Genomic DNA, 15,948 nt, shown 5'->3' on the forward strand with positions numbered 1-15,948 from the left:
TTCCTGATAGGCTTGAAAGCTTAATGTGCATGATTTGATGAATTGAATGATGTGGCATCAAGGGAAGCCCCCTCTCTTCCCAAGAAATATGCACTCTATGTGGCCACAGGTGGAATGAGTAGGACCCTAGCCTGGTAAATCCGAGCAAAACTGCAGGGCTGGACAATGTACCTGGTCAAATAGTGAAAGACTGTGACCCAGCTAACAAAGGTCTTTATGGACATCTTTAATCTCTCCCTGTAACAGTCCTTTGTCCCTGCAGGCTTCAAGACAACCATTATTATTCTGGCCTTAGAGCAACAGTAACCGGCCTAAATAATTACCGCTCAGTGGCACTGACTTCAACAATCATGAAGTGCTTTGACTGGCTGATAATTGATTATATAACATCCCAACTTCCAGCTGCTTTGGACTGTTTCCAGTTTGCCTACCAGTCATATTGATCCACTGATGATGCTATAGCTCTGGGCTTGCACTTTCTCCTGTCCCACCTAGTAAACAATGCCTCATATGCCAGTATGTTGTTCATTGACTTCATCTCTGTTTTAACACAATCATCCCTTAGAGGCTGGCGGGTAAACTGGCCTCTTTGGAACTCAGCAATCCTCTCTGCTATTGGATCTTGGGCTTATTGGCAGAAAGACCCCAGTCAGTCTGAGTTGGCAATAAAATCACAATCTCCATCCCACTGAGCAATAGCGCTCTTCAGGGTTTTTGCTCAGTCCATTGCTGACTCAAGTTCACTGATGTTACTACAGTGGTTGGCCTCATCAGCAACAATGTTGAGTCGGCATACAGAGGGGAAGTAGAGAGACTTGTCAAATGCTGCAAGTACAACATCAATGGGTCTGTCATGTAGAGTGAAGAGCGCAAAGTTCCTTAGTATGCACATATTAGACAATCTAACCTAGACCCAGAATACCTCACTAGACAAGAAGGCTCAGCAGTGTCTACACTTTCTGAGGAGTTTGAGGTGTGCAAGTATCCCCACCCCCATTTTAACTCCTTTCAGGAGTACCATTGGGAGTGTCCTGTCTGGCAGCATTTTTGTGTGGTACAGAAGCTGCAAGGATTCAGACTGCAAGACCCTACAGAGGATATTGAAAATCACTGAGAGGATCATCAGGGTCTCATCCACTGTCCCTCCCCTCCCCCACCCACACACACACACATGGTTGGTTATTACTCTGATTCTGTACACTGCCTCCTCAGTGACTGAAAGGGGAATTTGAATGGCTTCTGGTACCCCAAGCAACAGGCAGAACTAAAACTTTTGGAGTTTGTAAGTTGGCAGAAGAAAGATTGGCTATTACCTACACTGATTCTTTATATGCTTTTGAAGTTGTTCATGATTTTTGAAATTTATGAAGACAGAGGATTCCTTAGCACTGTAGGAACCCCAATCAAGAAGGCCAGCTAGTACAAGAACTTGTTAATGTCATTGGAGGTTGCTGTATGAAAATGTAAAAGCCACTGCAAAATAACTACAATGAAATGTATCCACAGATGAAATAACAAGAAAGGCAACATGGGAGGAAATAAAAGCAGTAAATGTATGCAGAACATGTGCGATGAACCTGACAGCAGGAATTATGGAAACAAAGCTGACCCTGTACCACAAACGTATAAAATCATCCGACATAACAGACACACTCCCTAGGACACATTGGAGTGCAAAAGATGATTGACAGATTTTCACAATGGTGGCGAAATCCAAAGTTCAGGGCACAAGTTTGACAAACGTTTGAAATTTGCATGACATGCCATGAAACAAGTCTTGGAGCAATGGAAAAACTACCATAATTAGGTGCTCCTGGCCACCTGGTCCATTTTTACACTTATTAAATTATCAAAGTGTCAAGGATACTCAGACGTACTAGAAATAAGGAATGAGGTTTCAAGGCGGGTGGAACCTATTCCAGCAAGGAAAACCACTACCACATACACAGCAAAAATTCTGTTTAAGGAATACATTCTAGGTGGGAATTGTCAGGAATTATGTCGACTAATGAACATTGAATGGTCCGCATCACCCGGAGTCAAACAAAAGAATGGATTTATCAAAACAACTAAGTATCCTGATGATGGTGTACCATGGCCTATGGCTCTTCCTATGGTCTTGTGTATCATCAGAGCAATCCCAAACAAGAAAACTCAACTAAGTCCATTCAAAGTGGTAACAGGATGTCCTGTGTCATTGCTGGGAACCCTTGTTCTTGGAGTGGCTGATATACACATTATGGCAGGTAGTTTAGATAACTATTGAGTGAAATTAACCCAAACTGTCTAGTCTGCTTCCCAGGAGGTTTCTGTTGCATGGAGTGATCCAGCAGAAAGAGGACACATCCTGATTCCTAGTGAGTTGGTTCTGATTAAGAACCTGCATAAGGATCCACTGGGAATTTGACAGCCATTGAGTGTTGTTAATTACCAATTCAGTGGTGAAAATTTAAAAAAAAAGCAAATGGATATATGCCAGCCACTGAAGGCAAACTAAAGTGGTACCCAGTAAAGACGAGCACTGTGATTAATGTGCTAGTAATGTCTTGGCCCATGTGTACACTGATTGGCTACAGTTAGCAAATCACTAAACAGGTAGGAGACTTGAAGCAGGTTGTCAACTACTGGACATTATGAAATTTATTCTAATATTAGCTGCTATATTTTTGTCAATTTTCCCTAGTCATAATGTGCCAGTTGAGTTAACTCATAATGCATACTTGTGGGTATCGCATAAATTTACTGGTGCTGTTAATATATTGACATGCTATTGGGCATGTCAGTATATACCACACATTTCAACACTGGGCATTCCTGCAGGCCCAGAGTAAACATGCACCCTCTTTATTAAACATTCTAGCAATGGTGATGTTGACACTATGCCTATGATACATTATTCTCAAGGGAGACATAAATATGTGATGATTGTACCCCCAAAACACCTGGATCATTTATGTAAATATAATCAGCATGATTTAGGGAATGTTATATCTGACCTTATTCATGTCTTATCCTGAGATATATCCACATCTAGTGTGTATGACAAAGCTATTAAATATTTCATGTTTACTGTAAAATCTACCTTTTGAGTAGAGATGGTACCATTCCAGTTGGGCCTTGTTCACTTGTACACTTCACACTGACCTAAATGGGTAATAATTCTATAAGATAGAGGAGCAGAATTAGGCCATTTGGCCCACCATTCAATGAGCCTTTCTTCCCTTCCTCAGCCCCACTTCCTGGCCTTTTTCCCCATTATCTTTGATGCCTTGTCCAATCAAGAACTTACCAAGTTCTGCCTTAAATACACCCAATGACCTGGCCTGCATAATTCCACAAATCCCCCACACTCTGGATAAAGAAATTTCTCCATATCTCTGTTTTAAATGGATGCCCCTCTATCCTGAGGCTGAGCCCGGTTGTCTTAGACTCCCCCACCATGGGAAACATTCTTTCAACATCTACTTTGAATGCCTTCCAACATTCAAATGGTTTCAATGAGATCCATCCAGATCCTTCTAAATTCCAGCAAATACAGACCCAGAGCCTTCAAACGTTCCTGTTAAGATAACCCTTTCATTCCCAGAATCATCCTTGTGAACCTCCTCTGAACCCTCTCCAATGCCAGCACATCTTTTAGATGTGGAGCCAAAAACTGTTAATGACTCTGGAATTTCTATTGATGATCAGAAAAATTCAACAAGGTTCCTCTTAAGTGATAAGAAATGGTCGGAGACTCCACTTACTGCCTACGGAGTGACACACATTTGTATGGCTGTGATTAATTCTTCCTTTTCCCTAGTTTAAACTTCGAATTTTTTAACTTTTTTTGTCAGATCTTAGAGGGGAATAATTGTTGTTATGTCACTGTCTTTAAGAAGTGGAAAGCAGCTTCCTGAATCTAGCAATGGAGAGGGGAAAACTTCAAAAGAAAAATCAGAAGATATGCCGGTCTGGGCTGAGCGTCTGGAACATTCACTGATGGTTTTCGACAGGAAAATAGACAACAACATGGTAAAACTTGATGCTACCTCTTCTGAGATGAAGTCGTTATGGGAGAATATTCAATTTGTGCAGGAAAATATTATTTCCCTGGATTCTGAACTTAAAGAGACAAAGTGTCAGTGGACATTTCAGCTCACCTGGAAAAGTCTTAATGTAAAATTATAGATTTGGAAGCAAGATCTCGTTGGAATAATATTGGAATTGTTGGTTTGAATGAAAGATCTGAGAGTGGGGATTTATTGGACTATTTTGCTAACCTGTTTCCGGATATTTTACCTCAACCTCCCGATATTGAAAGAGTGCATAGAATTTTCACTTCGAAATCTCGGGATCCGAATAAGCCAAGGTCAGTTCTGGTCTGCTTCCTTCATTTCAAAGTTAAAGACCAAATTATGAAATATGCAAGGAAACAGAGTTTTTAAATTCAAGAGTTCCGAGATTCGTTTTTATGATGATTATCCACAGGAAATTATGGACCTGTGGTCTAAATTTGTTCCAACTGTGAAGATAGCCTATGATAAGGGATTATTCCCATCACTTCGCTATCCAGCCCGATTAAAGTTATTTCCCAGAGATTCGACTCCATGTGTTTTTCCAGACCCCAAAGAGGCATTGGACTATGTTAACTCTATTTCGGTTGCAGCCGAGGTTTGAATGGTTTTAAGTCTGTTGAATAATTGTTATTTCGGAAAGAAAATAAGCTTTGAAGATTTCTGATTCGCTTAAAATGTCCTTTGATCGATGGACCATTTAAAGAAGATGTGAACTTTTTGATGTGACTTTTCCAAAATCTGTTTGGTCTACTGAGCGAATTAACACAGTGGACAGATTGCTAACCGGTTTGATTATTTGTTTCTATCCTCCTTTTATTTTCATTAATTAGTTTTCATAGTTCGTAAGGACTTTTTCTTATACATAGTTGGGAGGGCTTAGTAGATAGATACTTAGTTTTTTTTTCTAAAAACAGTTTTTCATTGGGTGTGTAAGTTAAATGGAAAATGGTGCTGATTTTTCTTCATCAGAGATTACATAGGCATTCTTCTTCTCTTTGTTTAACTTTATTGTTTTGGCATTTTTGGAGACTGTTTCTGCATTCCCCAGCTTATTTTGAAGGATTCCTCTGCAGGGCTTTTTTAGGGCTGTGTGGGTTTTTTTTGTAACGGGGAGGTATTAAGGAAAGCTTTTAAAATTACCACTATAAAATAGGCAGCTAGCAGAGTCTTTCCCTTGTTTTTTTTACTTCTATAGGGATGCATTTCGGCTTTTTTTTGCCGAATTTCGGGTCTTTCGGAGTGGTGGGAGGATTGGGGTTAGCTTTGAGTTATAAAATTAATTGTAGGATTAATTTTAGTTTTCCTTTTTGTATTTTTTTCCCCATTACGGAGTTCCGGAGCATACATGTTTTGTATATAGTTATATTTATTACCGCCAGTTTTGATTAGCCCGCACTGGTATGGGTGTATTTATGTGTTAAATAAAATAAAATTTTTGAAATCTATTTTCTCTACAATTTCTAAAGTTTTAAAGCTTAATTTACAACCTAATGAATTGACAGTTTTGTTTGGTATAATCCCTCAATATATTCATGGTATTTCTCTATCAGACCAACATTTAATTGCATTCGTTACATTATTGGCCAGAAGGGCTATTTTGTTGAAATGGAAAGATGCTTCTGCTCCTACTTTGATACAGTGGTTCTCTCAGGTGATGCTATGTCTTAGACTGAAGAAAATTAGAGGTCGAACTTATGAGCCTCGATTTGATTTTGAGAAAAGGTAGGGTTCATTTGCCCGCTACTATCATCTGACTTGAGTTAATTAATATGGTTTCCTTCCAATTTTTTTTAAATGGATTTGAGTTGGTGGATTGATGTTTTTCTTCTATGGAAGCTTGTGTGATGTATAGCTCCGGGGTTGTGCTCCCAATGGGTTTTTTTCCAGTTTTTTTTAGTTAGTAGGGGTTCTTTTTTTCTTTTCTATTTATCAAAAAAAATTCTTAATACTTTTTTATTATTATTGATATATTGCTTAGCTTTGTTAATCAGTTAATTGTTGGTTAGTTTATTGTACATAATGATATATTGACTTCATTACCTTAATGTATTTTGTTTTGTTGATCTTCAATAATAATCAATAAAAAATTCTAACAATGAAATGAGAATGGTCTAAGTTCATGGAACTGTATGTACAGGTAGTTCCCGTGTTACATACGTCCAACTTATGGATAACTCAAATTGAGGAAGAAGAACACTGTCCGCCATTTTAAATCAGATTGCAACGTTGTCCACCATTTTAATTCGTTGCCGTTGACACTGTGTGGAGTGTGTAACTTTGTATTTGGCTTAAGTTTTTCTTAGCAAGATTCACCCTGCCCCCCCCCCCCATTCCGTTCAGCTAGTGGCGCAGTGAGATTCGAGAACAGAGGTTCCCAAGTTCGATCCAGTGACAGACCACTCCCGAACGTGCCGGGTTGATGTCGATCCAGTGACTCCCGTACCATCCGTGCCAGGGTTGATGTTGAGCTCGCAACTCGACCTCGTAAAAAAAAAACACTGCCCCCACCCCCCCCCCCCCACTTGTCCCATTTAGCCTGTCCAGTGCAGTGGTCCTTTGGACCCAGCAGAGCTCAGGACTCGCCACCTGCAGTGTTTCTGTTCCATTGATGGGAAGCGATCACGATTGAAAATAAAGTGGAAATAATAAAGCGTTTGGAAAGAGGTGAAACATCATCAGTCATTGGAAAAGCGTCAGGCTACAGTCAGTCAACGATCAGAACAATTTTAAAGAAAAGCGAGAATAATGGAACATGTGAAAGGCCTACCCCGATGAAAGCTACAATTATTACTAAGCAACGCAGTGGTTTAATTATTGGAATACATACGATTCTTAAGTGTTTTATATGCATAGAAAAATAAAATATATACTAAGACAAACATTTGACTAACTGGTGCTAAATTCAGATTCAAATTATTGTAATTTAGAAACCACAAATGCAATGCAGTTAAAAAATGAGACAACATTCCTCCAGAATGATATCACAAAAGCATATGACAAAATAGACTACACCAGAAAATCCACATAACATTTGGCAATCCCCAATCCAGAGTCTGAAGAGGCTGCGGTGTATTAATATTGTGCTATCATCTTAGCACGTTCCCCAGAAAGGAACTCCAAATCCACCAGACAAAACAAGACGAAAAACTAAAGCTACAAGACCTGCACAAAGCCACATAGTTACAACATATAGTTACAACAGTGCAAACAATAGCATAATTGATTGAAAAACAGACCATGGGCACAGTAAAAATAGTCCAAAGATGTTAAAAGACTATAAATTCGAAAGAAACCACCACACAGTTTCCACAAGTCCTCAGGGTCCCGATTGACTCGTCATTCCATGCCAGCAGCAGAAGGGAATACCCCTGCTATGGATTTCCATGATGCCCCCCGACTCAGCCTTGCAGGCGCAGCACACAATGAAAGCTCCATCAAACCAGCCTCGTAGGCGCAGCACACAGTGAAAGCGCTCTGACCGCGGTGGACTCCAAGTCCGTCGAACCTCCGACCATCTCCTCCGGCAACATCACTCTGCCAAGTATGTTAAGACGATGCCAACGGCCATCGGCAACACAACCCCGAGGACTGGGGGCCTGTTCTTCCCAGCAGAGACCTGGACCTCACAGCAGCAATGAAGAAGGTCTTCCTGGAGATTTCCAGATGTTCCTTCGTGCTCCCACATCCGTTTTCAACCGATTATGACTGCACACGGCACCCCGCTTCACAAATAACAGATAATCAGCTCCGGAGTGGCCGCTGCAAGCTGTGTCGTGTCGCCATCTTGGATCTTGCCTATCTAAATAATACCAGATCTTGCATCAATTTTATTTCCATTTTATGGTGTTGCAAGGAGTATAAGAGAGACTAATAGTGTTGTGGCAGCCCTAGAAAGAGTAAACAATAACACTGCCGAAGCCTTGGGGAAAATTAACAACAGAAATAGTCGCCATGCATAAGATGGTTCTTCAAAATCGTATGTCATTAGATCTTCACCTAGCAGTTAATGAGAGAAAGTGTGCGGTTGTAGGCAAAGAGTGTTGTACTTACACACCTGCGAGTCTGAAAATATAACTAATTTGGCTGATCATATCTGTAAAGAAGCGGTTAAAATACTGATGAAGGGGATTTCTTATGATTCATTTAAGTTTCAGAAGCTAGAGAGTTATTCAACTAATGTTGAGTCATGTTGTTTATAGTAATATGTCATCTCGTAATTTACCCTGACATAATCCTGTGAATACTTTAAGGAATATATACCCTTTGATATTTCATGACTTGGGTAGTTTTTGATTATACTTAATGTAGATACCACAAGTCTTTTCTACCTCTGAATTTTCAGGTGTAATGATTCTAAATGTGTGATTTAGAATTAAAAAGGGGGATTGTTGTTTAGTTGGTATTTTCTTTGTTAATTTCTTAGTTAACAATTATCAGCTTGTATTTTAGGTAGTTCTGTTGTTTGTTATGCTTCTTAGTGGTTATGTATATGCAATTTTAATGTGTTAGAAACAATTTTTTAATACTTTTTTATAAGATATGTACTTTTTAAGAAACTCGTATTTTTCAGATAGTGGCAGAAAGTGGTATAGCAGCTAAATAAATAGTTTATCACCTTCCTCATTTTTCATTGGCTAAGTATTAACATATTACCCATGTGATGTACTTATTTTAATTATGTAGCCAATTAACTTGTTCAATCCTATCTAAGGATTTTCACGCATCCATAAAAGTGATAGATTTCTTAGAAGCGTCATCTTCATTCTTTTGTCTCGCATCCCTTAGCATCATTTCACAGTTCTTTATTTAGTGCACTTAGTATTAGTATGTTTGTTTGTTCTCTTAAAATAAATGGAATTAAGACTGCTTCTTATTTTTGACTTCCAGATTAGAAATTTAATGGAGATCCAACAGCTAATGGTTATATTAGTATAACACTGGTATGATTCTGGAAGCTGCTCCTGTTACTGCAGTATTGAATAAGTGCTTTCTCGTTGGTTAATGTTTATTTATAAATGGAATTTCCTTATCTATTGGTTTAAGAATAGCTGAGCCATGCTGGGCACTACCTTGCCCTTTTATCTCTCCCTTCATGTAGTAGACCTCTATTACCCTCCATTTTCAATTTTCCTTTGTTCTATCAGCACTTAATAAAATGATCATGAAGCAACAAGTTTTATGATGCTTTCCTGACTTCTGAAAGAACCTTGCATTAAAACATCAGAATTCAGCAATGAGTTGATGTTGATGTATAGTCAGGTTCATATTACGCAGGAGTCTCTGTAAGTCTCTTGCAATGATATTTTTTTCATCTTGTGTCTCATAACAGATAGTTGGGAAAATCAAAAATGCATGAAATTGGATACAAGTTTGTGACTTGGGTCAGAAAGTAAGACCAATGAAGGATAAATGGGTTGTCTTCTTATAGGGTATGACAAAATGGCATTTGTAGATATCTGTGCTTTTGGTTTGTAACACAGCTATAGGATAAGCCTGGAATTTTTTCCCTCAAAAGATTGTGGATGCTGGATCAGATTTTCAGCTTTCTGTAAAGTAAGTGTAGTAGGGAATCTAGAAGTTAATTATGTTACAATTTAATAACTTTCTTGAATGTTGGAACAGCCATAAGAGGTTGAATTCCTGTTTTTGTTTCATAGAGACTAGAAAATTACATTGCACTTAAAGGAGAGCATTCGGTCCATTGTCCTGCCTCAGTTCTTTGTGAAGTAACACTTGACATATCTTTTTAAACTCCACTTTGCATCCTGTATAACATTCTAAATTGTTTAGAATTCTGAACAAAAGCAATTATGGAATTGAATGCCAGTTATATTATACCTAAACAAACAATACTTTGCATTCTCTTTTAGACCAAAAAATGTGTGATGTTGTGGTTTTCCTTTAGAATGCACGCATGGACCCTGAGGAGCTCTTTACGAAACAAGAACGGATTGGAAAAGGCTCTTTTGGTGAAGTTTACAAAGGAATAGAGAATCGCAGTAAAGAAGTTGTGGCAATCAAAATCATTGACTTGGAAGAGGCAGAAGACGAGATAGAAGACATACAGCAGGAGATTACAGTGCTCAGCCAATGTGATAGTCCATATGTCACCAAGTACTACGGCTCTTACTTAAAGGTAAGGGATTTGGAGTAAGCATTGAACGAGACACCAGCACCATGCTATTTAAATCTGTACACCTGTATTCATAGTTTCCAAAGGAGAGATTCTTCATTTACTGCCACAATTTTGTTTTTGATTTAAAAGAAGTTTTGTCTGCTTTACTATTCGCTTCCTGATAAATGCAGTCATAGGAGTGTTAAAATGACAAATCTGGTATGGAGGCATGAACTTGCTGAACTGTGGAAAGCTAGACCATACCAAACCAATATGAAATAAGAAAATAATATGAAAAATAGGAAATGTCCAATAATTCCCCAAGATTTAAAACATAAAAATCTTGTACACCACATTGAACAATGACTTTTTCCAAATGTACAGTTCCAGTAGAACATGACAATTTCATCCTGCTCCACAAAAGCCTATCAACAACAATGAGAGGAGCAGCAAAATAATCCATTTTATGGATGTTAGTTGAGGAATAATCCTGAAAGAACAGTAGGGAAAAATTCTCTTCAAAATGGAATCTATTACTTCCTCTGTTTAGAAGGGATCTCATTTTGACTTCCTCAGAGTATGCCAGTACAGTCTTACCCCAGTACTGAAAATGTCTGTGCATTTTGTGCTCAGATTTCTGCGGAAAAGGTCTTTGGTTTTTCACTTGAGCAAGAGTTCTGCTACTTGACCACAGATGGCGCACAATTAGTGCAAGTTAACTCTTCTAGTAAATTAAAAGATGTTTCTTGTACAATGCATAAAGTAGCTTAAAATCTCAAAACCTAGTTATTAATTCTGGCCTTCGGGAGATAACTGCATGTAACACCACAGATGTAAAAGATATAAGCAGGAAACTTATTTGCACCAGAGTATTTTCCATAACTAATCTTTCGAAGGTTGTCTGCTGTGTACTTGATGCCCTATTCTATGTAAACTTGTTTCATCGATTAATCTCCACACATTACTTGATCCTCAGCAAAAATAATTCACTTGAAGATGTGAGATGTTTGAGATTCAAAGAAGGCACAGGCAGAGGTTTCAGTAAGGACTAGTTAAGAGAACAAAAAAAATCATTTTAAAGCAAAGTAATATGGATGCTAGTTAGAAAATGCATGATATACTAATAAGCTGGGCAGTATCAAATGAAGAAATAATCAATTTTTCAGGTTATGATTTCCTCATTGTCCTGAAGTGCTAACTTGCTAACTCAGCCTGAATTGCTGAATAGTAGGAAGACGTCTTGGGGTGATAAAGATTCTTAATAAGGTTTCCACTCTTTGAACAAGCAGATTTGAAATCCCAATAAGATGTGTGATTTCAGTATCTAAGAATCAGTTATGGGTAAAGATGGGAAAGCAAATGAGTGACTGGAATATGGGATGAAACTATTTACATTAGTTTAGAAGTAGCTGCTTAAAGGACCATTCTTAAAGGACCAAGTATTAGAGAACAGTTACGTCAGGATGATGAAGAGAAATATAACTTTGAAGTAAGCAATTGTATTAATTTTTTTATCAAAGGAATCACAACACACAAAACTCATCTTTAGCATGTATTGTTGGTATAAGAAAATAATAGTATATGAAGCTACATAGAAATCATCAGTTGTTCAGAGGGCTGGAAAATAACTAAATTCTTGATTGTGATGAATATCAGTTCAGTTTGCTCCATATAATCCTCCCCCCTTTCCCAATTATTTTCCTTTCTTCAAGAAGATCTTTCTAAACGTATTCAAGTGAGTAAGAAAACTAACATAAAGTAGCTTAAAATCTCAAAACCTAGTTAGGCCTTCAGGAGATAACTGCATGTAACAGTTGGTAGTTAGCATTTGTGTTGGTAATATTGGAGAGGACAAAAGCAGGGGCAGATATCTGAGATCTTTGTTGCTGTGATCTGTTGCTTTTTTGTAAGTTGTGACAATGCAATAATTGGAAAGAATTTTCCATTTAAACCATAATATCAGCAAAAGCAATTATCTGCTCCTGTGTCCTCAAGCATCTCATGCCATTTTTCTGGATGACTGAAGGATGGGATTTGCAAACAGGAACTCTTATCATGTTGGCCGACTATCCAGCTAATATTTCTAACATGTATATCTAAAGATCCCAATGATTCATATTCAATCTGTATTACTAATTACACTAAATCTGGGAGAGACTTAATAGATTAATGTTTGTAAAATACCTAGTTAATTTTAAAATTTAACAGTAGAGATTCAAGTTTAAATTCAAGTTTGAGACCAAAGGGTTTTGAAGCATCAGTGTTGTTTATAGACCTTTAAGCACAAATTCTTTAAGTACCTTTAAGTTTTGCTGCTTTAATTATCTTTGCAATAAGCCCATACCTTACTGATGCACAAAATGATGTCAGAGCTGTAGCACGGTCCTTAGAAACAATATAATTTCTTTCCTAAGAAAAGTGTGTATGACATTTAATAAATTGAGTAATAATAAATTGAGGGATTAAATCAAAGAAATGTAGATTAAATTAAAATAAGTGTAACATAGAAATTTGTCTTTTTGTTAAGGGGAATAGTAGGCAGGAAGTGATTTTAATTACCTTCTTAAAAAGCTAGCAGAAAATATTGAGTGACTTTTGATTAGCTAACCAAATTTTAGTTATGTGAATTATTGCCAAAGAAGAAAAGTAATCCAGGCACAGAGCAGGCAGCATCTGTAAGTTTCCAATGACATAACTGTTGTTGGCAGAATTTTAGATGGTGACAAAAAGACCTACAGGAGTGAGATACATCAGCTAGTTGAGTGGTGTCACAACAACAACCTTCTATCAAACATCAGGAAGAACAAGGAATTAATTGTGGACTTGGCTGGAAGGGAAAGTTGGAGAACACACTAGTCCTCATCAAGAGGTCGGTAGTTGAAACGGTGAGCAGTTTAACTTTCTGGTGTCAACACATCTGAAGATCTATACTAAGGCCAACATACTGATACAACAAAGAAAGCATGACAGTGGCTGTACTTCATTAGGAGTTTGTGGAGATTTGGTACATCAAATACTCTTAACAAATTTCCACAGATGTATCGTGGAGAGCATTCTAACTGGCTGCAGCACTGTCTGGTATAGAAGGGCCACTGCACAGGATTGGAAAAAGCTGCAGGAGGTTGTAAACTCAGCCAGCTCCATTATGGACACTACCCTTCCCCCCTCCCCAAGCGTTGAGGTCATCTTCAAAAGGTGATGCCTCTTATTACTACCATCAAAGAAGAGGTACAGGAGCCTAAAGATACAAACTCAATATTTTAGGAACTGTTTCTTCCCATTCACCATCAGATTTCTGAATAGACAATGAAGCTACTCATGAACACCACCTAACATTTTTGGCTCACTTTTTGCACTGATGGTAACTTAATTTAACCCTGATTCTGGGTATGTCCATGAATGGGAGACAGGAATGATGTTTGTTTTGCTGTTCTTCTTGCTTATTGTGTCCTGTGATTTTTCTGCCAAGCATCGTGGGCATGTCACGTTGGTGTAGGAATGTGTGGTGACACTTGGGCTGCCCCCAGCACACCCTATGATGTGTTGGTTGTCAACACAATTGACACATTTTAATATACACATGATAAATACACTTAAATCTTGAGTCAATAAATTATAAGCCTTTGAAAATATTGAGTTAAATCTTTCTTTCATATCCAGAACTCTGATCACTGTCTGGAAAATACTTAAAATTTTGAATACGATTTATAAAATGAAATATTTTGTATATACAGTGACATGCGTAAGTTTGGGCACCCCGGTCAAAACTTCTGTTACTGTGAATAGTTAAGTGAGTAGAAGATGAACTGATCTCCAAAAGTCATCAAGTTAAAGATAAAACGTTCTTTTCAACATTTTAAACAAGATTAGTGTATTATTTTTATTTTGTACAATTTTAGAGTGAAAAAAAGGAAAGGAGCACCAAGCAAAAGTTTGGGCACCCAAGGAGATTTGAGCTCTCAGATAACTTCTACCAAGGTCTCAGACCTTAATTAGCTTGTTAGGGCTATGGCTTGTTTACAGTTATCATTATGAAAGGCCAGGTGATGCAAATTTCAAAGCTTTATAAATACACTGACTCCTCAAACCTTTTCCCAACAATCAGCAGCCATGGGCTCCTCTAAGCAGCTTAAAATTAAAATCTGAAAATTAAAATAAATGATGCCCACTAAGCAGAAGAAGGCTATTAGAAAATAGCAAAGATTTTCAGGTAGCCGTTTCCTCAGTTCATAATGCAATTAAGAAATGGCAGTTAATAGTAATGGTGGAGGTCAAGTTGAGGTCTGGAAGACCAAGAAAACTTCCTGAGAGAACTGCTTGTAGGATTCCTAGAAAGGCAAATCAAAACCCCTGTTTGACTGCAAATGACCTTCAGGAAGATTTAGCAGACTCTGGAGTGGTGGTGCACTGTTCTACTATGCAGTGACACCTGCACAAATATGACCTTCATGGAAGAGTCATCTGAAGACAACCTTTCCTGCGACCTCAGATGCGAATTCAGCATCAGAAGTTTGCAAAGGAACATCTAAACAAGCCTGATGCATTTTGGAAACAAGTCCTGTGGACTGATGAAGTTAAAATAGAACTTTTTGGCCACAATGAGCAGAAGTATGTTTGGAGAAAAAAAGGGTGCAGTTTCATGAAAAGAACACCTCTCCAACTATAAAGCATGGGGGAGATGCTTTGGGCTTGTGTTGGAGCCAGTGACACAAGGAACATTTCACTGGTAGAGGGAAGAATGAATTCAATTAAATACCAGCAAATTCTGGAAGCAGACATCACACTGTCTGTATAAAAAAAAAAGCTGAAGATGAAAAAAAGGATGGCTTCTACAACAGTATAATGATCCTAAGCAAACCTCAAAATCCACAATGGACTACCTCAAGAGGCACAAGCTGATGGTTTTGCCATGGCCCTCACAGTCCCCCAACCTAAACATCATTGAAAATCTGTGGATAGACCTCAAAAGAGCAGTGCATCCAAGAAGGCCCAAGAATGTCTCAGAACTAGAAGCCCTTTTCAAGGAAGAATGGGCGAAAATCCCTCAAACAAGAATTGAAAGACTCTGGCTACAGAAAGCGTTTACAATCTGTGATACTTGCCAAAGGGGGTGTTACTAAGTACTGACCATGCAGGGTGCCCAAACTTTTGCTTCGGGCCCTTTTCCTTTTTTGTCATTTTGAAACTGTGAAAGATGGAAATAAAAAAAGTAATCTTGCTTAAAATATTAAAGGAATGTGTCATCTTTAACTTTATGCCTTTTGAATATCAGGTCATCTTTTCCTCACTTAGCTATTCACAGTAACAGAAATTTTGACCAGGAGTGCCCAAACTTTTGCATGCCACTGTATCAGTTTAATAAGTAAACTTTGAAAGAATTGTCAGTAGAATGTTCATTTTTGAACTTCTTTTCCTGAATGTGATATATCGGCCAAATGTGGAGTCCTGAATTAGGTAGAGATTGATGGGGATTAACCAGCAAAAGGATAATGAAAACAAATATATCTTAATCAAAGGGAATAAGAAAAAGGGAGTGAATAAGTAAGACTGGAGATAGATACAGGAACAAAACATGGTAATTTAAGCACCTTTTAAAATTTGAGATGTGGGATTAAAAGCCAATGTAGATGAGCAAAGATGGGTCATGGGTGAGTGGGACGAGAAACAACACACACAAAATGCTGGTGGAACACAGCAGGCCAGGCAGCATCTATAAGGAGAAGCACTGTCGATGTTTTGGGCCGAGACCCTTTGTCAGGACTAGGTTTGGTTTGT

At 38.1% G+C, this 15,948-nt stretch overlaps 1 protein-coding gene across 5 annotated transcripts in view; it reads left to right on the top strand.

Annotated features, from left to right (window-relative positions):
* stk25b (serine/threonine kinase 25b) overlaps nucleotides 1-15,948 on the top strand; it is an 89,773-nt gene that overhangs the window by 31,561 nt on the left and 42,264 nt on the right. For 2 of the 5 annotated variants that reach the window (XM_059950571.1, XM_059950579.1), the window contains exon 2: nucleotides 9,964-10,194. In XM_059950571.1, coding sequence (XP_059806554.1) covers nucleotides 9,964-10,194 — 231 coding nt within the window. The other 3 variants (XM_059950552.1, XM_059950561.1, XM_059950588.1) reach the window with 3 other exon arrangements.

Source organism: Hypanus sabinus, chromosome 2 (assembly GCF_030144855.1).
Source record: "Hypanus sabinus isolate sHypSab1 chromosome 2, sHypSab1.hap1, whole genome shotgun sequence".
NCBI lineage: Eukaryota > Metazoa > Chordata > Chondrichthyes > Myliobatiformes > Dasyatidae > Hypanus > Hypanus sabinus.